Raw genomic sequence first — 25,121 nt, forward strand, 5'->3', positions numbered from 1 at the left:
AGCAATAAAATGTTTTTAAGCTAATTTTCAAAGAATTTCTTATGCACCACAAGTTGGTCCCCTAATAGCAAGTCCAATGGGGTGCTATATGGGGATGTTAGAAGACTCTTAAATTTGGATGATGTGATAAATCTAGTTAAATTTGTGACATTGTTTAGCAATTGCCATAATTAAATTTCAAGAGACAGACGACACAATTTTAAGGTCGTGTGTTAAATTTCGATAGAAGATAGAAATTGTATTATTGGTCCAAAAAAAATTCAACTTAAATTACGAACCAATGGACCAGACACTGTGCTGTCCGTGTCCATTTAATACTTCAAAACATAAAAAGCGATTGGAATGAAATTCAAGATTTTGGCCGGCAAAGTAAAAACCCTATGTGGCAAGATTTTAGCAGCCCTCCATTGGACTTGGACCTAACTCCCTTACAAAACAGTGGCTTACAAAGCAGCGGCTCTTGGACGCTTTCTATGGTTATATACTATTATACTTGGACTAAGATGCATTTGAGACCGTTGAGTTGAACTATTCCAACCATGCATGCTTAGTGGCCTACTGCGTTATAGACAAACATTATAGATTTATGGGCAACGATAACTCTCGCCAATTGTTCTGCTTCATTTTCATTGTATGAACCTAAATCGAGCCCTAAATCAATGCACTGGACCAGTTTTTCCTACTGACACACACTGAAGTCAGTAACACAGTACACAGTCCAGTATTTCCAAAAGCTATGGACAAAGTAGTGTCTCATGGTTTGAAAACTGTCGGTTCTAAGATTCGCTGTTGCAGACTTCCAGTGCAGTTGATCTACAACTGTGATGTGAATTGCATTCAATGAGTCAACTAGTCAACCCAGCGAACTATCCTACCAAATCCTTTTATCCTGCTTGCTCATTTCCCCTCACAATCGGTACATTAGTACAATTGTAACTAACGCCAGATGGCATTTGGGCTTTCAACAAATCTTCGTTCTTACCTGTTAGTATTTGTAATTTCATGCACGACGAACCTTCCACACCGACAATCAAATATATCACCAACCAATACTTGACTGGATTACGTGAGTAGCATGTGGTGGCAATTTGACAATACATTATTAGAAAAGACATGGGAAGAAGTAATCATGTCAATTAAAGAGCTGTTATTTTTCTGGGCCAAAGCTCATGAGGAAACTAGTAACATTCCTTTTGAGCACTTGTGTGTAGATAGGAAAATATTTTGATTTGAGAACGGTGTTTTAAAGGGCTGTTTTTTAAGGGCCAAAGTACATTTGATGTTATTCTTTTTGAAGCACTTTTAGTTGGTTTTTGATTTAAACGGTGTTTTCTCATCCTACATTTGATTTCTTCTTTTTTTATTTTTATTTTCAATGAAATATCTCCTATTTACTATGTTTTTATTTTTATATCAAAAAAAAAAAAAAAAAAAAAAAAAAAAAAGACATGGGAGTGATTTTGAAGTTCCAAAACAGGTCATTTTCAAGTGATTAAAATTTTAAAGTTCAATACTGCAGACCAGTTTATAACTTGAGCAAAGTACAATTAGAACCCCTTTCAAAACATCTAAAAGTCTGGTATTAGGAATGCATCGCCTAAACCATATCCTGCTCGACCAAACATTTAAGCCCAAAGTCACTAAAATAAGTGATATCCAGGAAGATAATGAGATTAGCGGCATCAGGTTTCTCTAGCAGGGGCCTTTTTAGCAGCCTCTGCTGCAGCTTTCTCTGCTTCAATTTCAGCAACAATAGTATCAATCTCAGCTTCCTCTAATTGACGCAGCCCGTGTTCTTTTGTCATAACAGCAACCTCTATGTTCTTTCCTCCACTCTCAACAACCTAAGGGCAAAAGGAAATCATTTACAGTTATCAACTGACATAAGCTAATGCATATACAACAAGGTCCAAGACATGTACTTAAAATTCTTTTCTTTGGAAAGTTAAAACAAACTTCTCGAGTCCTTAATATCTGAGCAAAATATTGCCTTTTGTTTCATAGTTCTGGTCTCAGATATCATGAATTCATAATTAAGGACTAGCAAACTTATTGATGTTACTTATTAGTTAGTTGTAACGAAGAAGAATTCAATCATCATATGAGGGGCAGGCTCATACACATTTAGTACACCATATATACATCTATAATGAAACTTCTTGTGGTTTCACAAAGTTTTTCAATCTGCAAGTATACAAATACATCCACAGTAGAACAAAACAAAAAAAAAAAATAGACCTTTATTTTTTTTCAAAGACTAAAAACACTTTTTAGCAATAAATAAATAGGATCCAAACACCCCCTAAATTTCAACAGAACTTAAACTGATATACCTAGTAGCCCAAGAAATGAAGATATTGGGATTGAATTAAAATGTTTAAGAACTAAGATTGAAGGCAAACGACGGAGAATGCATATAACAAGTCCTTTTTGCCAAATCCAGGCACGGATAAGACACACAATTCTAGATTTCATTTTAACTTATCAACACACAATAAACAGATGCTAGTGAATTCATCTCGACGATATAACTTTATAAACCTGTTGTTTCATTGGTCAATATAATATTCTGAAGCCACATCTTTCTCTCCATTTTAAGATTCAAAACCTTACTATTACGTCATAGTAAAGTACACACTATCAAATGAATTTAACCTAAGCATGATATATCAAATCTACACACACAAAACAAAAGATACCGATTTCAAGAACTTAAGAAATAAATTATTGATCAAACTTCAACGCTGAATTAAGGGTAGCTAAGGACCAAATTATTGTGTTTGAACGACCAAGTTATTATCAACAAATTGACACAGACATATAACTTGGGTTGACAATCCAGAAAGCCTAGAGACTATATTTTCTTTAATTTTCAGCACATAACCAGACTTCTCTACTCCTTATCCAACCTCGAACCGAAGTTTTTTGGAAGTTCAAGTTTCTGATTTGTATGTGTTCAACTCTTAAAATCAAAAAGTTGAGAGACTTCTGTAAAGGACCCCAAGTTAACTCATCCGAAACAAAATTTTAAGATAAGCTAAAATTACTATGGCATTCCCTACTCTCAGAAGTTAATTTCCAACAGACTTTTAATTTGATGCAGTCAAGGTACTTTTTTCTCACTTTCTACAAAACTTAAACAATAATTAGTGGATATATCTCTCCATGAAGATAGATCATTACACTGTTTCTCTTAAAATCTCCAAGAGTAAGCTAAAGATACGACCATAAGAGAAACAAAAAAATAAAACCCAAACTTCTAGTCAATTTTCGTTTCAGAGACCAGGACTGCTATCATAATGGAAATCTTTGCCTCAACCTTGAGCCTAGAAATTACCTCAAACAAGAGAAGAATGGGAAAATAAAGGACGTTGAGAAGGCAAAAAATTACCACAATACAACTAAGAACACCCACCTAACACATGTGAAATTCCAGAACCCAGCTACAATGATTTCATGGGAACAAAATTACATGCGACCGGTAAACATGTACTAAATTATAGCGTACATGCAGAATATTAGCTACGCTACAAGGGAATATTTATCTCAACAATTGTCATAAACGAAATAAAACAAAAGTAATATATCAGAACTGGGCACATGGATTAAGTATAATACTTAAGAGGTCATTTCAATTAAAAATGAAAAAGTACCTCAAGTAAAGCACGAATTGCAAGCTTAACAGTTTCCTGACCAGAGGTATCCTTATAATTCTTCTCCAAAAACTCTCGCATAGAATTAGAGTTTCTCCCAGTTGCATTAGCTTTCCAAGCTGAAAAAGTCCCCGACGGATCAGTCTGATAAAGTGCTGGAACACCAGTATAAGGGTCAAAACCCACAATTAAAGTCGAAAGACCAAATGGTCTAACACCACCACTCTGTGTATACTTCTGCTGTAGACCAGCAATGTAACGCGTTATATATTCAACCGTTACGGGATCCTCAACAGTAAGCCTATGACTTTGACATTCAATTCTTGCTTTGTTTATCAGTACACGTGCATCAGCTTTTAGTCCAGCACATGCCAATGCTATATGATCATCCAAGTTCACAATCTTTCTAACCGATCTACAAATACAACCAACAATCTTGATTTAGACCTAAAACCCTAAACCCTCTAATTGCATAAATGACTTTACTTTAGGATCAATTAACAAGTTGCATAAATAGATCTATCTATAAAAATGAGAAATAGACCTGGAATCTTGAAGTTTAGCGGCTGATTTTTTTTCGACACCAAGAACGATAGTGTCGAGCCCACGAACGCCAACAGCGGCGTTTCCTTTGCGAACAGCTTCCAGTGCGTATTCGACTTGAAATAGATGACCGTCTGGTGAGAAAACTGTGATTGCTCGATCGTATCTTGCCATTTTTCTTCTTCTTCTTCTTGCTTTTTTTTTCCTTTTTTTTATAGAGCGGAGAAAAAGTTTTGCAGGTTCTACTTGAGAAACAAGACAAGACTGATCCAGCCTTCAAAGTATGAATATTGGGTTTCATGGGCCGGAGGCCCGTAGTAAGAGATTAGGCCCGTATGTATACACTACTGTAGACATGTGTAAATTACTATTTTATTAGATAACTGCAAGTAGTGGGGGTGAGCAGAGAGTGGAGAAGAGAGAGAGAGAGTTGGAAAGTGAAAAAAGGAGGGAGGCAGACAGACAGAAACCTACCAAACTACATTTGTACTCCCCACCCCTCCCAAAAACGTCGTTCCACTCTCTTGACTAGATAACTGTTGAGAGGAGGGTGGAGAAGAGAGAGAGAAAATTAGGGTTTGGTTGAGAGAGAGAGAATAGGTGAGAAGACAAACAGACAAAAACGCTCCCTCACTTGACTACTGCTTTGAAAAAGTGGGAGTGAGAGAGATAGCGTGAGTTAGGGCTTTGGGTGGGTGAAAAAAAAAGATAGAGAGATGGTTCCGGCGGAGAGAGAGAGAGGAAAAGAAAGAGTGTTTAGGAAAGAAGATAAAAAGAGAGAATGAAAACAAACATAAGCCTACTAAATAGAATTTTAGGCCACATACCCCTTCTCCTAGAACGTTCACTCCGCTCACTTGATTACCGGTTCAATTAAGACCCTATAGATGTGCGTTTGCGGCTTCGAAAACAAATAATATGAGAGATCTGTAACAAGCTAAATGTACTCTTTAACTTTTCTCAAGTTTATGTATATTTCTATATAGCAACGAATTGACAATCTACTTTTCTTGCCTGTTGGCTGTTGCTGCATTATACCTGTTTACAATCAAATGCTACCTAAGCCAACAGGTTTATTAGCTAATGCCAGTTGTTACGTCTTCAGGTAAAAATGTTAAACCACCCCCTTTGTTAGTGAAAGAATGGTGGACATCATTAGTTTGCAGTCAATTGGCTTTGTTAAATACGCGTCCATCCCCACCTCCAAGCATTTGGCTTCATCTGATGACATTGCATGTGCCGTCAAAGCAACAATAGGGATGTGAAAACCAGTTCCCTCCTCAAGTTTCCTGATTGCTTTTGTTGCTTCATACCCATCCATCCTTGGCATCTGCGCTTTCCATAGAAGAAGCAACGGCTAAGAAGCTGCATCGGCAAATATTAATGAAGAAAAGGCTATCTGTACTAATTAAAAACATTCTCTAATGTTTACCTGGCAATCCATGAGAATCAGATGGAATGCTGGAAATTCTTGGATTTGCATATGTGACATCACTTCTCCATCTTCTGGGTATAATGCCCGTTTTCTACACTCTGCATCTAAGGGACACTTCAGAGCCTCTACTGCTTGCTGTCCATCTCCTACAACCACAACCATAGCTCCCATTTTTTCAAGCATTATTGTTGCAACCCTCTGTAGTACTGGTGTATCTTCTGCTAGAAGTATACACAGGCCTTCAAGAGATTTCTGCCGCGAAACGAGCCTGTTTGTATCTATATGGTTTGGATCCATAAGATCATTGTTGACCCTTTGATGTTGACTAATTACCGAACTTCCACATCTAGATTCTGATAATGCAGATATCTTTCCTCCATCTGAATGATGTAACAAATTTCCATTATTAACAGCAGTTTTTCTATATTGGTTTTCCGGATTCAAACTCTTTCCAGTCAAGCCTACAGTACGACTGAGCTCAACTAAGCCGTTGTTAAGCCCATTGCAGCGTGTTGCACTATTTTTCATCCTTCTTTCTCCAACAACTGCACTACCATTCAAATGTAAACTTCTTCCATCAGAAGCATCGGAATCATCTGAGCTAACAGCATCATAATGAAAGGGATCAATTTCTAGAGATTCATGCAAGTCACGTTCCACTGTGGAAGTTCTTGAAGCGTTAACACCTTTTCTCTGAAGTACAAGATTTCTTTCTTTTACAACAGCATCCAAAATCTGAACCAATTTTGCTTTGTATAGTGGTTTATTAACCATCAGTAGATGCCCATTTTTTCGGAGTTCCATCTTAACAGCATTGCAGGTGTCATGGTTTAGTACCCATGCAAACTTTGCCTTCCCATGATACTTGTCAAGGAACTTGAGCTGTTCTTTCCATATACTTGTACTCAGGTCAAGCAGTCCTATATCAACTATAATCACAAAATTTGAAGTCACTAAATTTTGTGAGTATAGTACTTCATTTCTCAGAACTCCATTTGTCTCTATTTCAACGCCACTTTTGCTTTCAGGAAAGACGTCCTGAAGAATTTGAGTCAGTTCATTCCACTCGGACACTTCCCGAGTACAGACACCACCTTTTCTCAACCATTGGGACATGATAGATCTACTCATCCTTCCATTAAGTGCGAGCAAGACCTGCATTTTCATTTAAGAAACATTCACTTGATGATACAAAGTTGGTATGTTCTGTGAAAATTGTGAATATACGTAAAATTAAGAAGTAAGAATCTGAATTTTTCCAAAAACAAAGCAAACTGAATTAGATGAATAAGCTTGAAAACCTCAATTGCTAGTGCAGATCGCTTGTCAGAGGATATGAATCTTATAAGTTAATTTTCAAAAAAAAAACGAGGACAAAGGATATCATCACTGGACAAAAAGGGTAACCAAACAGAGAGCCGTTATTGTCTCAAACAGAACCTGGCCCCGAAGGATACATCATCAGGATTGTTCCCACCTAAGCGTCTAGCTATAATAGATATGACTCATAATATTAATTCAATAGTGAGGAAGTACAAGATCTGCAGAAAGTGCTACCATCAAGCTATGTTTGGTGAATTCTTTTTCTTCATTCTGTCCAGCACCATCTCCAGGTGTATTGAAAACCAAGGATAGTTGCATCAGAGTCCCCGGACCATCCTTCTCCACAACTTTGATTTCTCCACCCATTTTGTTAACCTGGAAAGCCGATTTGTAATAAGAAAGGTGGATTATTAGAGATAATAATTTATGAGTATACAAGGCAGAGGGAACTTCATGTGAATTATCTGACTTTATGGATGAAAAGAGATCCATGTAACATTTATAACAAATGTACATTTCTAATGTCGAGAATACTAATCTGGTGAAGTGGCAGATGCTGAAGCATTTCCCTAGAAAAGCATCTTAAAATCATTTGTTCACTGAAATTAAATTAGGAGAACTAAAGAGTGCTCATTGCCCTCACAGATCACATTGAAAGTTTCTTATCCTGTCCCTCATCCTGGTAGAATCACCCTATTTATTTATGTACTACTGTTGATATACATAAAAAATCAAATCAAATACTTCAAACATTTCGCTTACCAAGGTGCGCACAATGCACAATCCCAGACCAGTACCACCGTGCCTGAAAATTAGAAGAGTCTCATGACCATTATTTTATGCCTTTATAACTTATCTATAGTCACAAAGAGATTCATGGAGTTCCCACACGCTCATCGACCTAGACAATCCAACAGATGGCCACACTTGTGTTGCCTAAGCCCAAAGTTATGTCAATGAGAAGACCCAACTATCTGAACCAGTTGCAGTAACTCCAATGACAATGCAGAAGTTGATGGCTCGATTGGATAGATTGAAAGCACTTCTAAAATTGAACTGGTTGCGTGAGGCAACAAATTATTCAAGAGAAGATTAAGCAATTGGAAGGTCTAGATCGATAAGCTTGTGCACCATGCAGACTGAGTGGGGTGGGGGGGTGTTATAGTAATTATATGTGGGAGTTAATGCAATTTCAACCTATATGTACTTACGTTCGAGTGGTAGAGGGGTCAGCTTGCTCAAAACTCTCAAATACGGCCTCCCATTTGCTTGGATCAATTCCTACAATCAGAGAAAATATTACTTATTGTTTGTCAGAATTCTTGGGGTCAAGAAAGTAGCTCAGAGGACAAAGTAGTCATACATACCACAGCCAGTATCTTCAACTTCAAACCAAATAATTATTTTGTTTTCCTTCTTTAATGTTCTCTTGGAATTGTTTTCCTGTTGCTTTGACTTCGTTCGTGGCAAAGATTGAGAATCCTTCTGATCAAGAGGCAACTTCTCAGAATAAGTAGTAGTATTGAATCTCTCACACCATCCACGCAAAATAATATGTCCCGCTGTAAAGATATCAAGAAAGTAAAGCCTGCAAGGTTATTTTTCATGATTTTATCAAATAGAATGGCTCTTACTTTTACTACTGCAAATTTTGAATGAATGAAGACTACATATTCTACTTGGAAGATCAAACAAAATATGAGTACTACTGGAGCTTAGTATGTCCTTACTTGTGATATGTTGTTCCTCTTTTATATTTTATTCTTGGCAGACTCTTGCTCTCACTTGGTAACTACCTTAACCAATGCAGCTCTACGATAACTATGGATAGCTTCTCCGCTAACTATAGATAGACTTCCATCTATGTGTTATTGACTTTAGCATGTTCACCAGTGGCTAAGGCCTAAGAGCTCAGTGGCCATATGACAACACATCAACTCTGGGTGATTCAAGAGCCTTGAGTGAGCTTACGAGACTGACCTACATCCTCCTTATATAGACTTGAAAGACACTGTGTATAGGAATTCCCTCGGCAAGTCTAGTATGTCTCTCTAGTTATGAGTGGTGGCCAGTGGTCACACACTAGCTCAATGAATTACAACTCAAGCATTATATTATGTTGGGATATTGCAGTAGTTCATACTAACTGTTAACCGAATGGATTAACAACATTTTCATTTGCACATGACCACTAATCTTTCATTAACTCATTAAGTAGATCTGGTGCAACTAAGATATCCAGTAGAAGATAGCAAAAGTATAAGTTAACTTACACGAGGTAAACTTCAAAGAATTGCTGATGAGGTTTGCAAATATTTGAACCACTCGAGCAGAGTCTCCTAGAACTAATTTTGGCATATCATCTACAGAAGAAAAGAGACACTAGGTTATCATGAGAATAGACCAATAATCCGAGAGATCAATATTTTGTAATTAGTCTTTGGAAGAATTTTATCAGTTCTAATTACAGTATGTGCAACATACCAGAAAGATCTAAAACGATCTCAACATTGTGGTTGATGCACTGCACAGAAAACATATCCACCAGTCCTTCAAGTTCTCGTCCCAAGTCAAATTCAGCTTTTTCAAGGACTAGTTTTCCCGATTCAACCTACAGCATTTGCAAAAATATCCTATATATTGAATTGGCTCAAATATGACTCCTACATTGTAGAAAAGAAGGGCAGATAGGAGATAGCGACATGGCGTAATCTGATGAACCTCGATAATCCTAAATATACCCTTTCATTCATGTCACAGAAGTGAGGAATTAGCTATATTGTCATTCGTTAGCCAGATGACTAGAATCAACTGGAGAACTCTATATTCCACTCTATATTGGAAGTTTGAATGGTTACTTGGAGAGCTAGATTTATCACAAGGTTCGTAGGATCTCTTGAGGATAATGAGATCTATTCTTAGGTAGATGGTAAGCAATACATGTTCTATTTTCTATTAACAAAAAAAAAATTTGTACGGAAGACACTCATGCCTTTTGAATCTTTTCTATTTCTAGTACATATTTCTACTAATATTTGTTTAATATGAATCAAATATCGGGTTTTTACCTTAAGGAAACACCGCCGTTTTCCAGATTTAAACTTACCAAAGATGCTCACCTTACTGATGTCCAAAATGTTATTAAGAAGCCGAAGAAGAGCAGTTGAGCACTTCCGGATCTGTGTAACTGTTGCATATTGCTCATTTGATAGACAATCATCACAGATAAGAATGTCTAACAACCCAATGACAGCAGCCATAGGTGTGCGCAACTCATGGCTAGAATGCACAGAAGAAAGAAAAGTTTTACTTACAGTGAATATGAACATAATGAAATTTCAATCAAATCAATAAAGTTTCAACCACGTGAAGAAATATTCATGACAAGATGAACTAATATTTATTTGAAGTATATTATGTACTTTCTGAATTTCTCAAGGGATACATTTTCTCAGGAAAAAGAAGAAAAGATCAGTCTATTTTTCCATGAAAAAAAATAGAGGAAGAGTTGTCTTATCATATGCTTTTAGGTACCTACAAAAGAAGAGATATGTAAACCAATATTGAAATGTGTACTTCCTTGTTTATGAGTGAGCATCATACTCCCGGTCATTTCATAAAATAAATGAGCACATAAATAGAACCACATAGCATTGACCTCTGTACCTCATGTTTGCTAAGAATTGGCTTTTATAGTTGCTTGAAGCCTCTGCCCGTCTTCTAGCGTCCAGATGACTTATCAGTTCTGCTCTAAGTTTCATTTCCTTGGAAACTCCACTTGTTAATATCAATATGCAGACACAGCCAATGATCAGAATACAAATTGATGCCGATATCAATATAACTAACGTTGTAAGGGCTCTCTGATCTACCTTCCCCATCACATATTTTCTCGGAATGATAATGACACCCACCTGCGAAAAGTCCAGTATTACAAACGCTAGTAGACACGACATACTTACTTTTAGTTTCAGCATATTGCATAATTATATGATCTGGATGAATGACCAACATAATCATGAAATGTCACTTTTTTTTGTCAAGAAAGTTTAAGTTTGATACATAGATGTTAGCCCAAATTTCCAATTTTCCAACCACTGGAATACCGGTTAAAATTGAAGTTTTGCCTACATTAAGACAAATAATAAGAAAAAGAAGAAGAAGACCATGATCCAATAGATTAATAGGCCAAAATAAACAATATCCAGATTGCCAAAATTCTGATAGTATTGAAACTGAAATCACATTTTCACTTACTACTCACCCTGCCTGCATACAGAAATAGAAAGGAGAAAAAAAACAAATCAAAATCAATGCATTTTGGTACTTTTTCACTTATCAAGTTCTCCTCACTTTGAGGAACAAGAATTACAAGACCGAAGAATAAACTAATAAGTTGTTGAAGCTCACCAGAGGAAGTCTCTTTAGATTTAGAAAGAATGAATCAATGTAATATTTTTGATGTCCCAGCCTGACATTCTCTGCATGAGTCTCGTGTTTAAGGCTAGAATGATTCCCACAAGCTTTCTCCAACCATTTGGCTCCTAACCTTATGATTCGATCTTCCGAATCTACAGCAGCCATAAGCTTAGGCCCGCTAGACAAATTTCTCAGTAATGGAGCATTTGTCGAAGTGGCGATTACATACCCCTCTTGAGTAGTCAGGTACATATATCCACTGTGGAATTCTACCAGTTCCTTCATCAGCTGACCTACACTATATAGTGCTGTAGTAACACCTACAACTGCTACTATACTTCCATTGGGAGAGTCCTTGACAGGCAATGCCGCAGATAATGATGGCGAATCTGTAAATTTGCTTACTTTCACATGCCAAGAAGCCGCACCATCTGGTACTTCTGATATTCCTGCAATGTTGATTAGATCATCTGGTGGGATTGGTTTGGGATTTCCTCTAGTCTCACCAGTTATAGGATCAAGTGATTCACGATACCAAACTGCAGAGTTATGATGTTGCTGGCCCCAACCTTGATCTGATAATACTGAAGAGTTTACAAGTTCAGAGTAGATGTAGAACGTATAGTTACTCCTGTGGTCTCTATGGAAAGCTTGGACAACACCATTTTTGTATCTAATGGTTATAGCATTGAGAGCCCTTCGACTTGCAAAGAGGGCCCATGTCACATTCCTCATCACTTCATAACACTGCAAAATGTGAACATACCACAATTCTCTTCAATAAATGAATGCTAGGAATACATGATTTAGAAAAGTGTTCATGAGACTCTAGCCAAAAAAATAAAATAAAATAATTAATGAAACGAACAAACAAACGAAAGAAAGAAAGAATGGTAAAATGTATCATGGATCAAGATCCACCTCGAGGTGTGCTGCTTGCATCACTGGACTATCATACTGTCTGATAACAAATTCAGAGAGCTTGACCTGAGCCTGTGTTATTTCCACAGTGGAGTTCAATATATTCCACATCCTCAATATGGGACGCTGTAGAAGTTCGTAACGAAGGCCATACGCTAAGGTGTTTATTGATTTCGTTGTGTAGGATTTGGTGAAGTGCCACGTCAGTACGGTTAGCATCCCAATTAAAATCGCAAGCATGACCTGCATTAAAATCAAAATCAACAGACTTGTAGAACCACAAATATCACAGGCTCAGTTATTAAAATTAGAAGCAGAATATTATATTCTCTCTTAACAACAAAACATCTGGCATCTCGAACTACTAGTAGACGGGACGAGTGCAATTTATTTAAGACTTATATGAATTGGTAAACCTTTCAGAACCAGATGATTCAGAGGAATGAAAGAGCTTAACTTGGTTAAAAATACATAACAAGCGACGGTGCAACTGATGACCACATTGCTGATAAAATTTCTAAACGTGCATAAAAACCAATCTACCAAATACATAACCAAAGAAATCCAACTCACCATTATAGCAAGACGAGCAACAAATACACTGTAATACGACGAAAGACAATTTGTATTTGCATATGAAAATTCCTCTTCTTTCACCTCCTTGTGGAACATTCTTCGTCGGCCCCTTGGAATTGTATTCTCATTCATAGAGAGAGAAAAACAACATAATCTATCTGAACACCTTCTTCCCTGTGACCCCATCTTCGCCACGGGAGATTGGAAACTCACTGAAGAAGATTTCTCGACTATTTCCGCCATACAAGTATTAGTAAGTATAGTAGTAGTAGTACTACAAGAGAAGTCTGCAGTAATAGACTAATAGTAGTACTAAAAGAGAAGATAAGATATGAAAAGATTGTTTATACTAAATGTTGTGTCACTGCCCATCTCCTCTTTTAAGTTTAAGACAAAGTTTTCAATTTTCAAAAGTGAAGATTTAAGGATCCTTCTCATCGACAACTCCATATCTTCCCTCCCTTTTTCAAGATTACTTGTGCAGATTTGGACCGTTGGAGTGGAATATCGAATTTTTTTAAAAGTGAGAGAAGTTGAAGTTACAGAAATAGCCTTTAGCTAGGACCCAAAGACTTGTTTGATTTAATCAGCTTTTAGAGGGTGTTTTCAACTTTTTACAGTGTGTGATTGATAAGGCCATAAGGGGATCGGGATCGTCCCACTCAGGAGACGTGCTACAAATTCTGATTCCAATTTTTCAAAGAATCTTTGATATTTTGATCAACTCAATTGGTTAGTAGAAAAAATCAATCTTCATGGCAAACATCATATCTCATGGTGATGCGCGTATTAGCGGTCTGAGTTAGTCCCAAACTCAACTAAATATTAACAAGTCCAATGAGCTATAGTGGAAATAACAAAGTTGCACCCTACTTCCAAATATTGGTGCAATGTCTAAAAGTCTTCATTTGTGATCGAAACGTAGAGATCAGTACATGAGCTGATCCTTTCAAAGATAATGGAGATGTTTGGTGAAATCACTAGCAAGTCGAAAGTTTGCATGCGTGGTTCATTTTTTCTTTAGATTTAATTAATCACTACAACATAGACTCTGGGACTCCACCTCATTTTTCCATAATCTTATGGCGTAAGGCAGCTCAAATTTCTCACATCATTCCACTATGGATGAAGCAATCTTAGAAAAATAATCAACTTGCGGTACTTACCCATATACTCAATAATTATAATAGCAGTTAGCCAGTTAGGTCGGTGTGTTTGTCCTATCAAGTGTAACTATGAAACATCAGTCACTCTCTCCCTTCGAGAAAAAGACATTAAAACCTACTAAATCTCCCTTTGAAAAACTTCTTGCGTCTAGCTGCGTAGGCTATCAGTTGCGCTTCTAGAGGATTATTTAGCTTTAAGAAGGCTATATCGTCACAGTCGGCAACCTAGGCTAAGATAATCATCTGATGTTACTTTTTTTTGGTAACTAATCATCTGATGTTACTTGTTAGTAAGGAAACATTACAAACCAAGTTACCTAGATTCATCATAAATTCTTAGACATCAATCATTCGACTTGACTTTTGGACTAAAAGACTGGTTGACAATTTCTCATTGAGTTTTGACTCATTATCGATAGGATTGTCCAAAACTCCAAATGACCAAATTATCGAAACAGTTGTTTTGATATTCCCGACGTCTAATCAGATGGTTGATAAATAATAAAGGGTTAAATATGCATAAAGCCATAAAACTACTAAAACCTGGAATGGCATATTGGAAATTCTTCACTATTTGAGACTGGTCCGGTCTTCTGGTGGTGACCATTTACCAACACACAAATAGGGGCTTGGTGCATTTAAAAGAGCCCGTGATCCATGAGCAGGCTCAAGATCCAAGGGCATTGCATACTATTTGTGTGCAGAAATCCTTGGGGCAACCCAATTTAATAGAAAGGAACTAAGGAATGAACTAAATATTGTGGTGTAAGCTTGAGTATTTCTTCTATATATCCAAGTTGATCTCAACTGTGTTCGACAGGAGACAGAGCTACATCATTATTCTAACCTAACATACTTACTCCAACAATCTATAACGGGTGAAACATGCTACAAGCTTCATGAGAAACTGATAAAAGAGCCAAGGGCATGTGCAATGGAACAACATTTAACATCTAGTCAAGTAACATGTCCGAAAACTCCACACAAGAATATAGCACAGGAGTTATCGCTGGACCAAAATGATGTCAGTAAACACCTAAACGTCTTTTTATCAGCAACCAATGTACACACTAACTAAACTAGATAACTACAAACAGTGGGGGTGTGAGTGGAGGTGGAGAAGAGAGGGAAAGATGGTTTTATGGTGGGGAGAGAGAGAGTTGGGTTTGGTTGAGAAAAAGAAGAGAGGAGGGTGAAGGAGAAATTGCTCAAGAATGAGAACAGACATAAACCAACCAAAATATTTTTGGGCCATATACCCCCTGTCGGCCCAAAACGTTTGCTCCGCTCACTTGATTACTGAGGATACCATTAGTAACCACCAAATTCCATGAACGCCCAGAGCCTCCAGCCAAAAATCATCCAAGTCCAAGAGGTTCAGGCCATCATTCAAAGGCCCAAGTGTTCTGACTCCTAATTTCCTCATCCTCCTCTGGAGTGAAACCACTTGTTATTCTGAATGTTTTGCGGATTTCGTCGACCGATTTTCCCTTGATCATGCTAACCACATTGTCATATATTGCATCAAGCAAGCACCTGATGTTCAGATAATTTGCAGCCTGCAGAAAATAGAGCAAATAATCAACCCAAGCTACCATATTACTAAATAAACCAAGGCGAGATGATAGAGGAAACATTCGACACGAATCCCTTGATCGGGTACTTCAATTTACAGCTTACACCTTAGGAGATTTAAAGCTTATCCACATATTTATGCAAGTTTCAGATAGTCATATCCACCCTACGTCAGTACCAAATATGAAGAGTGAAATCTTTCAAGATGGATAATATCATAATACAATCTCGATTGAAATGGTTGTAGAATTGCAGAACATCAAAACGGCATAAAGCCAATCAGTTCTGAATGATGGAGTTCTCTAGTTGATATCCTTGGCATCCACATTGTGCCATGTTGGAATTAGCATACAAAAAGATTAGGCGGGGGAGGGATCAATCAGTCAGATGAAATAGAACCAGAAAAAAGATGAGCAGATATTTACCGACCGCCTACACAAATTATAGATGCTGTGCACTTGTGCTCACGAGCTCAAATAATCTGCCTCTCACCAAGATAGTATCATTTAGTGAGATCACATACATAATCCCACAATTACTCACCTTCTGCTACTTAAGTAACAAATTCACCCTTAATGCCTACTAGATTTTATCAAAATCATCCTCTGGAGTTCCCAATAAATAGGCTCATCCCTACTAGTACCACAAACGCAAAAATGTGCACCCCATCAAATGAGTCCTATACTCTCGGGCCATACTACAACACCAACTTTTACCACAAAAGTATGACATTGAAGACAAGACAAGCTAGTCGTATCACGTATGTTCAAGCTCATCTCGTTATCTAAGATTCTAAGTAAGCCCTAAAATCTGTTCAGACAGACTCTAATATTCTTACAACACAAAAAGATTCGGCTAGTTTACCCCACCTCCACCACGGATTGGAAACAAACAGTGATAATAATAACAATTCGAAAAAAAAAACCTTAGAAAACCAACAGAGAAGAAAAAGAAAGCCTTACCAAAAGAAGACTACCCAAATCCATAATATCCATAACAAGAAACTCCTTATCCCATTCCTTAAGCTCATCATCACCACCAGAAGAAGACCCAACCTTTGGTTTACGACACGAAACATGCTTCTCACAAAACTTTACAATCATCTCAAGGTTCTTGCTGTCTACATTGGGTAGATGAATTTTTCCATCATCATCCTCATTAGACCTATCTTCAATCCAATGCTTAATAGCTTGTGATTCAAGAGCAACATCTTCTTCAACTTCAAAAGATTTCCCATCAGAACTAACCAAAGTAACCATCTTCTTCGTTGTTGTGATTGATGGGTTGAACGAATCGATCAAGTTGTTGACCGACTCAAATTCATCGGGTGCAATACTCGAGGTACTTGCAGACATTGTGTTGTCCGTCCGTCCGTCAGAAAACCGACATGATAAAACCAGTACTATATGGGCCTAAGGCATTAAATTGTGTTGAGCCCAAGGCCGATCTGTCACATTGTCAGAATGGACTGTAAAGTGTAAACTGATCGAGCGATCTCTGTGCTCTACGATTGTACAGCTTAGCTTTTGTAGTTTTTTTTTATTTTTTTTTTTTTGAAAGTCTGTTTTTAACTTTTTGATGCTGGCGAGGTTCGAGCCCTACACCGAACTCCAAATCTCTGATATCATCACCCAAAAATTTTACCAACTTTGCTAGTCCCTGCTTAACTTTTGTAGTTGTTTACGAGGTAATGTCTACATCAATATTTTTGTAATACTAGCTCATATAGTCCTTAATTATAACTTTATAAGTCAATCTCTGGATCAACTTACATCGGAGATATATTATTGCATTACATAATACTTCTGAAAGAGATTTTTTTAAGTCGTAAAACAACACGATATATTTCTCCTCATAACAACCAGTGTTAACCTAAGGATTTTTTTTAGTATTTTTCTAGTATTACCCCTTTTCCTAACTAGATGAGCCAATTTGTTTTTTGTACCCCCTAATAATATCTAGGGGGAAAATCCTAATATCTAGTTAACCCCTTAACCTAATGACTTTAGTAGGGTATCTGCTATAAGCCTATAAGCTAACTTTGTTATAACCTATATGTATGCGGAAATTCTTGTAAAGATATAGGTCTACAAGGACACAAGCTGCTCTAATCTAACATGCCTTACTGTTAGATTAGCTAAAAATCTTGAACAGAAATGGATAAAAGAGCTAAAGACATGTTAATGGGGTCTGCAACAAATAAAATATGCACCAACTAAACTACTGACAGTAGTACTATTAGATATATACGATACAAGTGTCTCCAAAACTTCAAATACTATTGAACGCTCCAGAAACTCCAGCCACAGGCCAAAATCTAAGCGTTTTAGGTCATATCATTCACTAGCCCAAGGGTCTATTATCGAGTCATTTTCTATATTAAATTTCTTGCGAATCTGCTCTGGTGACCTTCCATGGATTGTGTCAGCCACCTTCTGGATTGCTAAATCAAGCAAGCTCTTGATGTTCAGATAATCTGCAGCCTGCAGAAAAATAGAGCAAAACGATCAACCCAAGCTACCATATTACTACCAAAAGTAAGGGGAGAAGAACATTATAGGTATATAGGGAGCATTCAGTAAGAGTCCCTTGATCAGGCACATAAATTCACAGTTTACTATTTATGCAAGTTTCAGATATGACTATCTACCGTACCAATTATCTAAAGCAGAATTCAGTAACACAGATTCCTAATTCACTTCATCTATTTTCTTATGAAAAGAACCTTAGAATTGCAGAATATCGAGAAGACGTTAAAACCCATCAGTCTCTAAAGTCGATATCTTCACAAGGAATGAAATAGAACAGTAAGAATATAAGATGCAAATAGTTATTAATAACTGTTGCACACATAAGCGCTAATAATCTGCGCCTGGCCTAATTGTCAAACACTCATCAGATAATCAAAAAACATACAAATAAAAATGTAGTTTTTGTGTGTGGCCAGTAAGTCAAGGCAGCAAGTTCTCGACAATTATGATGGATATGAGACTGCTCTTAAAATGGTTAACTACAATGATTACTTGCTGATCGATCAAATGAGATATAGTAAATGGTTCGCTCCTACTAACCAAGTTGAGACGTTTTCCATGTCACATTATTTATTGAATGAGTCCCGAGGAGATAGCAGTGGTTAAAACGGAGGGAATAGATGTTAGAACTCCGAACTTCAAAGGAAGAAACCCAAGATAAAAATTCATGAAGAGAGAAAGCGTTTACCATAAGGATATCATACAAAGTATTGGTATCGACACTAATGAAGTGTTCGTCCCATTCTTTAAGCGCTTCCTCACCGTTAGAAGAAGAAGAAGAAGCAGCAGCAGCACTTATACTTTTACGACTAGAAACATGCTTCTCGCAATACTTGATAATCAACTCAAGGGTGTCACTGTGTACATTGAATAAAAGATATTCTCTATCATCAACAGCCTTGTCTTCAAACCCATCTTTGATAACCTGAGATTCAAGAGCAACTTCTTCTTCCACTTCAAAATCATACCCGTCAGAGCTAACCAATGTAACAGTTTTTTTTGGTGGTTCGATTGATGGGTTGAACGAATCTATCAAGTTTTGTATCGGTTCGGATTCGTTAGGAGGAATGGGTTTCTCTTGATCGTGACCATCAGAGTCAATGTTCATCGATGAGGTTTCGACCATTTTTTCTTTTGTTTATTTCATGGGTTCAAGGGAGGAGAGGGTTTAAGCTTTAAGGGGTGTGACAGACTGACACCTGTCCGTCCCTATACTGGAAATTACAAAATCTAGACTCATGAATGTTCGACATTTCGAGTCGGGTTGATCTTTAAACAATTGGGGATGATCTTTGACCAATTCAAAGTACTAGCACCCCTCCATTAAATATACAAAAAACACTAACGGCAAACAACTGTCGCGGGATCGCACAATCTATTGGGTTTTCGCAAGATCTCATATCTCACAGAAAGTGGTTGTCGTGGGTCTTTTTTTTTTTAAATATTTTTTAATAGCCACCGTAAAAAAAGTTAGTTACCGCAAGATAATTTTGTTTACTAAAAATAAAGTCTTTGCTCGTGTTAATTATTAAAACTCTTCTTCATTAATTTGATCACAAAAATTTCTTATAACATATGAAAATATTTGCCGCGAGATAGTAAAATTATGGCTCGATTGTATATTTTTTTTGTCATGGTTTTGGTATTGTTCTTGGAGTTTATAAAGAAACTTTAAAGAAGAAAATGAGATATCCATATGTCATGTGTGTTCAATACACAAAATTTGAAGTGAAAAAAAAATAAAAAAAAAAAAATATGTCGCGGCAACTGCCTGCTGTGGGATATGGAATCTCGCGGCAATCCGATGCTGTAGATTGTGCGATCTCGCGGCAACTGCCTGCCATAGAACTATGGACATGGAGAGTCTAAAAAGACATATAAATAATAACCATTATTATTTTACTTATTGTCAAAAGAATGCTTATGGGGGTGCCAATACCGCACCCCCAAATAAAAAGTCCAAAAGATCTCCATAAAGTGATCTCTAGTATTATTTGTTCAAGTATTTCGTTTTTTGGTTCCAAACTTGAATGCATCGTCTAAAATTGGAGTTTTCGGGTGACCCGTGGTCATCTGGATCGATATCATGTCATATGAAGGAACGATGTCACCAGCTTACTTGAGGTCTCAATTCTCACGTTATAAATGTCCAAACTTATGCACACTGACCAGCCTCGAATGGGGTTCCATACAGGATACCCGGCTGCATGAGGTAGAATTGCCCTAATTTACGCGAAAACACTTATAAAAAGCGACCACTCTAATAAAAATGAACTGGTTATTGTGGTGTAAAGCCCGAGTGTTTCTTCCCTATTGAAATAGGTCTCAAGACTTGACTGTTTCAACAAGGATGGCTACAACGTGACTCTAAGCTAACATACATGCCTTGGTTACTCTCAAAATCAATGACAGCCTAGGCACACTAAAACATCTGGCAGAGAAGGAAAAAACAATACAAAAGAGCCAACGCCTACCAAAACTAAAACTTAAAGAGACGGCAACCACATCTGGTCAACAAAACATGCACCACATAATTGGAGGAACTCTTAATATTTACTCCAGAAACATGTCTAAAATCCCCACAGAAAGTATATAACAAATTTACTCAAGAAACATGTCTGGAAGCCCCCCAGAAACTATATAAGAGGAGTTATATGGGGAGCAAAATGAGGTCAATTAACACCTTGATACGTGTCTTTCCATCCGCAACCAACAATAGAAGCACCATCTAAAGTACTGATGATTTGCCGAAAAAAAGAAGCTGCTAAACTAAACTACTGACAGAACCATTAAATATATATATACGGAAGTAGAAGTCTTTCCTAACCATCAAACTTATTGGATACCCAGAGACGACAGCAAAAAGGAATCCAAATCCATGAAGTTCAGGCCATCATTCAGATTGCCAATGGTTCTCTGCCTTTTCTCTCCTAATTTCTTCTTCTTCCTCTGGAGTGAAATCATATTTCACATTAAACATCCTGGCAATCTCTTCTGGTGACTTTTTCTTGATAATGTTAGCTATCCTTTGACTTGCTAAATCAATCAAGCTCTTGATGTTCAGATAATTTGCAGCCTGCAGGAAATAGAGCGAACAATCAACCCAATTATCTATATTACTAGCAAAACTAAGGGGAGATTAAAAGAAATATAGAGAGAGCATGAAATAAGATTCCCGTGATCGGGACAGCTTACACTTCAGGATAATCACAGCTTATCTAAGTTATTTATGAAAGCTTGAGATAGTCAAATCTATCTTACCAACAACGTAGAGCAGAAAATAGTAACATATATTTGATAATCCCCGATTTTATTTGTTTTATTGAAAGAGCCTTCAAGTTGCAGAATGTTAAGAGGCTTTAATGGCTTTTTAAAGTAAACTAGTCCAGAAAGATGGTGTTTCCTATAGGCTATTGGTGATATCTTTCTAGGCATCCACTTTTCACACACAGAAAAAGAAAGGGAAAAACATTCAACTGGGCCAATGAAATAAAACCAAAAAAGAAAAAGATGAGGTGCATACTGTTACAGACCGCAAAAACAGATTACTACAGTTGTACTCACAAGCACTAATGATCTACCTCTCACCTAATTATCATCTGCCATCAGATAATAAAAAACATACAAATTTAAGATAAGTGTTTTTCTGTGGCTAGTCTCAGGAGGTTAAGGCTCCAAGTTATCCACAATGCGATGGATATGAGATTGCCTTGCAACATAACAATTCTATCCCCAGGGACGTTTTACAGTGGTTTTCTTTGATGATTACTTGCATATCAATCAAGACTTAGAAAATGGCTTGTTCCTAATTCCTATTACCCCAGTTGAGAGGTATATCCGTCAGATTATCTATGGATTGAGAAAGAGGATGTAGTAGTGTTTGGAACAGAGAGACCAGATGATGATGGAAGTTGTTAGAGCGGAGAGGATAAGCGACAAATTAAGTGGTTTTTCCCATCCAGTGAGGGGTATTCTATACTTTCTGTCAAACACTCATGGAATATGACCATGCCCAAAACAACAGTATAGTTATCACTGCCCATAATATGTTATATTGGTAACTGCATAACTCCACTTCTTAAACATGTACACAAGCAAAAGAACAAGAGAAGCAAAGCAACACCGATAATGATTATATAATAAGGCAAGCATAACTGTGCAAACGTTCCAACCAACAAACACATGTGAGGCATCAGCCATGTTTAGTACTACATTGTATGCCAAAGTCTAGTTTGGTACATTGAAATTTTCATAATCTTTTGTACGGCATAATGATAATTTTGTAATTTGTTTTCCAATACGTCGTCAAGTATTCACACAGATATATTGGCTAGTATAAAACCATATTAAACTATTAAAACCAAAAATCGATTAAGTAACCCTAGAAAATAGAATTGAAACCCTTACCGAAACGAGATGACACAAAGTAACAAAATCCAGATTAATGAACTCCTTATCCCATTCATTAAGATTTTCAACCCCAGTCGAAGAAGAACCGACACCTTTACGACTCGCCACGTGCTTCTCAGAATACTTAATAATAATTTCAAGGTTCTTGCAGTCTACATTAGGAAGAATAATTTTTTCATCCTCATCATCATTACACTTGTCTTCCAACCAATGCTTAATAGTATGAGACTCAAGAGCAACATCTTCTTCAACTTGGAAAGATTTCCCATCTGAGCTAACCAAAGTAACGTTTTTCTTCGTTTTGAGTGAAGGGTTGAAAGATTCGATCAAGTTGTCGATGGACTCTGATTGGCCAGTGCCAGTGTTCTTCGATGTACTTGCAGACATTGTAATTTTTTTGTCTCAGGGGTTTTAAGGAGAGGGTTTATGGTTGGTGGGGTTGATGAATTAGGAGAGGGTTTAAGACATGGGGAGCAACGACAGATGTCCGTCCAATACTGGAAACTTTACCAAATCTGGAAGGTAGTCATAAAATTTCAAAAAAAAATCAAAACTTTCGGTATTTGCTTTCAAGACTTGGGCACCAAAACAGGACAAACAATGTTTGTTTTCAGCGAAATGGAGCGGGTTCGGGTCGGATTCTCACTCAAAACTCTTTACCATATCCGGATCCATTTGGATTCGGGTCGGATTTTGGATATCCATATCTACTAAAAACACACAAAAAAATACACTATTTTAATGATTTTCATATATAAAGGTAAGATATAAATTATTTTTACGCATCAAAATATGAATCTTGTTAAAATAGTTCGGGTTTTCGGATATTTGGGTTGGATAATTTAGATTCGGATATGGTCTATTCGAATAAAAATGAATTCAGATATGGGTCGGATTCGGATTGATCCCGTACCATTCCCAGCCCTAGCGACATCTGACATGGTCCAAATTATCAATCTCCGTCCAAAATGCTTGATGCCATTGAACTGATCAATGTTTGTGCGGGCTGAGATGAGGAGGAACCAAAATTGTCTTCTGGTTAAAATTTGCTCACTAATCCAAACCAATAAACATCACAGTTTGAATAGGAAGTGCTTTAGGAGCATTTTCTTCTGTAAGGCATCCTAACTCCTTAGTGGGCTAACCACCTTTCTTCATTCACAACTCTATATAAATTTTGTAGACATACTTCTACATGTCACAATCCTGACAGTCCACGGTGTTGCTAAGAGGCATCTCCATGAACAACAGAGACATAGAGCTGATATGCATAAAGAAAGGCATAAACATGCACAAAGTTGCAGTACTCGAATCTCTATATTCCACTGTAACTAAAATTTATGTAGACGAAACCTTTGTGCTCTTAAGTCTAAACTCTAGATACATCAAATTAGCTAAGCCTTTGAATCAAGCTCAGAAAAGGATACCAAGGCGGCAGAATTGAGAATGCTTAGGCAAGCCAGATCCATTGTGGTGATGTACCTCTGTTAGTGTCCTAATTGTACTTATAAATACATCAAAAGAGCTACCCGGACCCACTCCCATAGAAAGTGTTGGAGTTATCCCTCACATGAGAAGAGAAAACAGAGCTTGAGAGAAATGGGCGAATTCGGCGTTGGAAATGTCGAGGCCCAGGATAGGATGAAGCGACTTCGGCTCGGGGTTCCAATGAACTAGAGCGACCACCTTCATAGAGGCGGCAGCCAGCTCGATCTCAAGATACATTGGCGTGCTCAAGGCGGATCTAATTTTCGTGGGCTTTGCTTCTGATACATTGAAATTTGGTTTTTGGAGATAAAAACCAAAAATCAAGGTTTTGAAAAACCTAACCTAACAAGTCAGAAGGATTGGAATCCAGACTAAAACAAAGAGAGAGAACCTTTACAGATACAACCCTGTAAAGAGATAAGAGTGATCTAGTAAGGTGAGATTTGAAAGGAGAGATTGTAATCTTCCTTCCCACTTTATTAAGAACTGGCTCTTGTGGAAGTAGGCATCATTGGCCGAACCACGGTAAATATTTGTGTTGTGGTTTGCTTTTACTGCTTTACATTATTATCTGTTGTTAATAGTTGTTTAGCGAGTTGGGCATGTTAGTATAGGTTGTAGTTGATATTTAGATTTTGTCCGGAGTTGAATTGTGTTCAAATACAAGTTATCTGTGTAGTGGGGAATCGATTGGTATTGATATAATCCCCAACAAGTGGTATCCGAGCCAGTTAGAATAGCCTAGGGTGTTATCCGAATCTTGGTCAGAAGGTGTTTAAAATTCCCGAGAGAAGATTTGAGGTTAAATAACTTGTAGAGATGGACCATTCCGTGAACACTTTCATTATGATGAGTCCGAATAGGAAGAACTACACCATCCGAAAGCCAAGATGGAAGACTTGCTATCTATCGCAAGGACTTGGCACTTCCCATTGAGAATGAGGGAGTAAAACCGAAAAGAAATGAGGGCCGAAGTGGAAAAAGTGGAAAAAGCAAAAGCCGATTGGATACATTCGACGATGGATTGGCGGCGGTGTCTTTCACCATGTGGCCCCAAGAGACTACACCTTCCGATCTATGG

The 25,121-nt window shown here is 37.3% G+C and overlaps 5 protein-coding genes across 6 annotated transcripts; all 5 read right to left on the reverse strand.

Moving 5' to 3' along the window:
* Positions 1–1,458: 1,458 nt before the first annotated feature.
* Positions 1,459–4,451, reverse strand: LOC147519945 (proteasome subunit alpha type-7). The gene is made up of 3 exons (XM_086591460.1): positions 4,198–4,451; positions 3,654–4,068; positions 1,459–1,844 (listed from the first exon to the last, which is right to left on the reverse strand). Exons 1-3 carry the CDS (start codon positions 4,368–4,370, stop codon positions 1,683–1,685), a joined length of 750 nt encoding a protein of 249 aa, XP_086447586.1. The 5' UTR covers positions 4,371–4,451; the 3' UTR covers positions 1,459–1,682.
* A 689-nt stretch (positions 4,452–5,140) lies between these two features.
* On the reverse strand, positions 5,141–13,186 carry HK1 (histidine kinase 1). 2 transcript variants are annotated; one of them, XM_086591462.1, is made up of 13 exons: positions 12,868–13,186; positions 12,295–12,537; positions 11,365–12,120; positions 10,621–10,868; positions 10,074–10,233; positions 9,439–9,565; positions 9,228–9,317; positions 8,322–8,516; positions 8,166–8,235; positions 7,717–7,759; positions 7,189–7,329; positions 5,629–6,786; positions 5,141–5,561 (listed from the first exon to the last, which is right to left on the reverse strand). In XM_086591462.1, the coding sequence occupies exons 1-13, from the start codon at positions 13,111–13,113 to the stop codon at positions 5,439–5,441; spliced, it is 3,600 nt and encodes a 1,199-aa protein (XP_086447588.1). In that variant the 5' UTR covers positions 13,114–13,186; the 3' UTR covers positions 5,141–5,438. The 2 variants fall into 2 exon arrangements, with proteins under 2 accessions (XP_086447588.1, XP_086447587.1); XM_086591461.1 differs by having other exon boundaries at positions 5,141–5,526; positions 12,868–13,183.
* Positions 13,187–14,964: 1,778 nt separating this feature from the next.
* Positions 14,965–17,269, reverse strand: LOC147519947 (SKP1-like protein 1A). Its single transcript, XM_086591463.1, has 2 exons — positions 16,574–17,269; positions 14,965–15,595 (listed from the first exon to the last, which is right to left on the reverse strand). Exons 1-2 carry the CDS (start codon positions 16,964–16,966, stop codon positions 15,422–15,424), a joined length of 567 nt encoding a protein of 188 aa, XP_086447589.1. The 5' UTR covers positions 16,967–17,269; the 3' UTR covers positions 14,965–15,421.
* Positions 17,270–17,818: 549 nt separating this feature from the next.
* LOC147519948 (SKP1-like protein 1A) lies at positions 17,819–19,325 on the reverse strand. Its single transcript, XM_086594900.1, has 2 exons — positions 18,831–19,325; positions 17,819–18,094 (listed from the first exon to the last, which is right to left on the reverse strand). The coding sequence occupies exons 1-2, from the start codon at positions 19,266–19,268 to the stop codon at positions 17,948–17,950; spliced, it is 585 nt and encodes a 194-aa protein (XP_086451026.1). The 5' UTR covers positions 19,269–19,325; the 3' UTR covers positions 17,819–17,947.
* A 1,325-nt stretch (positions 19,326–20,650) lies between these two features.
* LOC147519949 (SKP1-like protein 1A) lies at positions 20,651–23,134 on the reverse strand. The gene is made up of 2 exons (XM_086591464.1): positions 22,550–23,134; positions 20,651–21,218 (listed from the first exon to the last, which is right to left on the reverse strand). Exons 1-2 carry the CDS (start codon positions 22,937–22,939, stop codon positions 21,036–21,038), a joined length of 573 nt encoding a protein of 190 aa, XP_086447590.1. The 5' UTR covers positions 22,940–23,134; the 3' UTR covers positions 20,651–21,035.
* Positions 23,135–25,121: the final 1,987 nt, after the last annotated feature.

This window comes from Coptis chinensis, chromosome 2 (assembly GCF_015680905.1).
Source record: "Coptis chinensis isolate HL-2020 chromosome 2, ASM1568090v1, whole genome shotgun sequence".
NCBI classification, from domain to species: Eukaryota; Viridiplantae; Streptophyta; class Magnoliopsida; order Ranunculales; family Ranunculaceae; genus Coptis; species Coptis chinensis.

Coding starts and splice junctions, on each gene's coding strand:
- LOC147519945 (XM_086591460.1), bottom strand. CDS start 4,370: ATGGCAAGATACGATCGAGCAATCACAGTTTTCTCACCAGACGGTCAT. Junction 4,069..4,197: donor GCTAAACTTCAAGATTCCAG/GTCTATTTCTCA, acceptor TTGTATTTGTAG/ATCGGTTAGAAAGATTGTGA. Junction 1,845..3,653: donor CAATTCGTGCTTTACTTGAG/GTACTTTTTCAT, acceptor TTTTGCCCTTAG/GTTGTTGAGAGTGGAGGAAA.
- LOC147519949 (XM_086591464.1), bottom strand. CDS start 22,939: ATGTCTGCAAGTACATCGAAGAACACTGGCACTGGCCAATCAGAGTCC. Junction 21,219..22,549: donor CTTTGTGTCATCTCGTTTCG/GTAAGGGTTTCA, acceptor TATTTCCTGCAG/GCTGCAAATTATCTGAACAT.
- HK1 (XM_086591461.1), bottom strand. CDS start 13,113: ATGGCGGAAATAGTCGAGAAATCTTCTTCAGTGAGTTTCCAATCTCCC. Junction 9,318..9,438: donor GATCGTTTTAGATCTTTCTG/GTATGTTGCACA, acceptor TTTCTTCTGTAG/ATGATATGCCAAAATTAGTT. Junction 5,527..5,628: donor TGATTCTCATGGATTGCCAG/GTAAACATTAGA, acceptor TGGAAAGCGCAG/ATGCCAAGGATGGATGGGTA.
- LOC147519948 (XM_086594900.1), bottom strand. CDS start 19,268: ATGGTCGAAACCTCATCGATGAACATTGACTCTGATGGTCACGATCAA. Junction 18,095..18,830: donor CTTTGTATGATATCCTTATG/GTAAACGCTTTC, acceptor ATTTTTCTGCAG/GCTGCAGATTATCTGAACAT.
- LOC147519947 (XM_086591463.1), bottom strand. CDS start 16,966: ATGTCTGCAAGTACCTCGAGTATTGCACCCGATGAATTTGAGTCGGTC. Junction 15,596..16,573: donor ATTTGGGTAGTCTTCTTTTG/GTAAGGCTTTCT, acceptor TATTTTCTGCAG/GCTGCAAATTATCTGAACAT.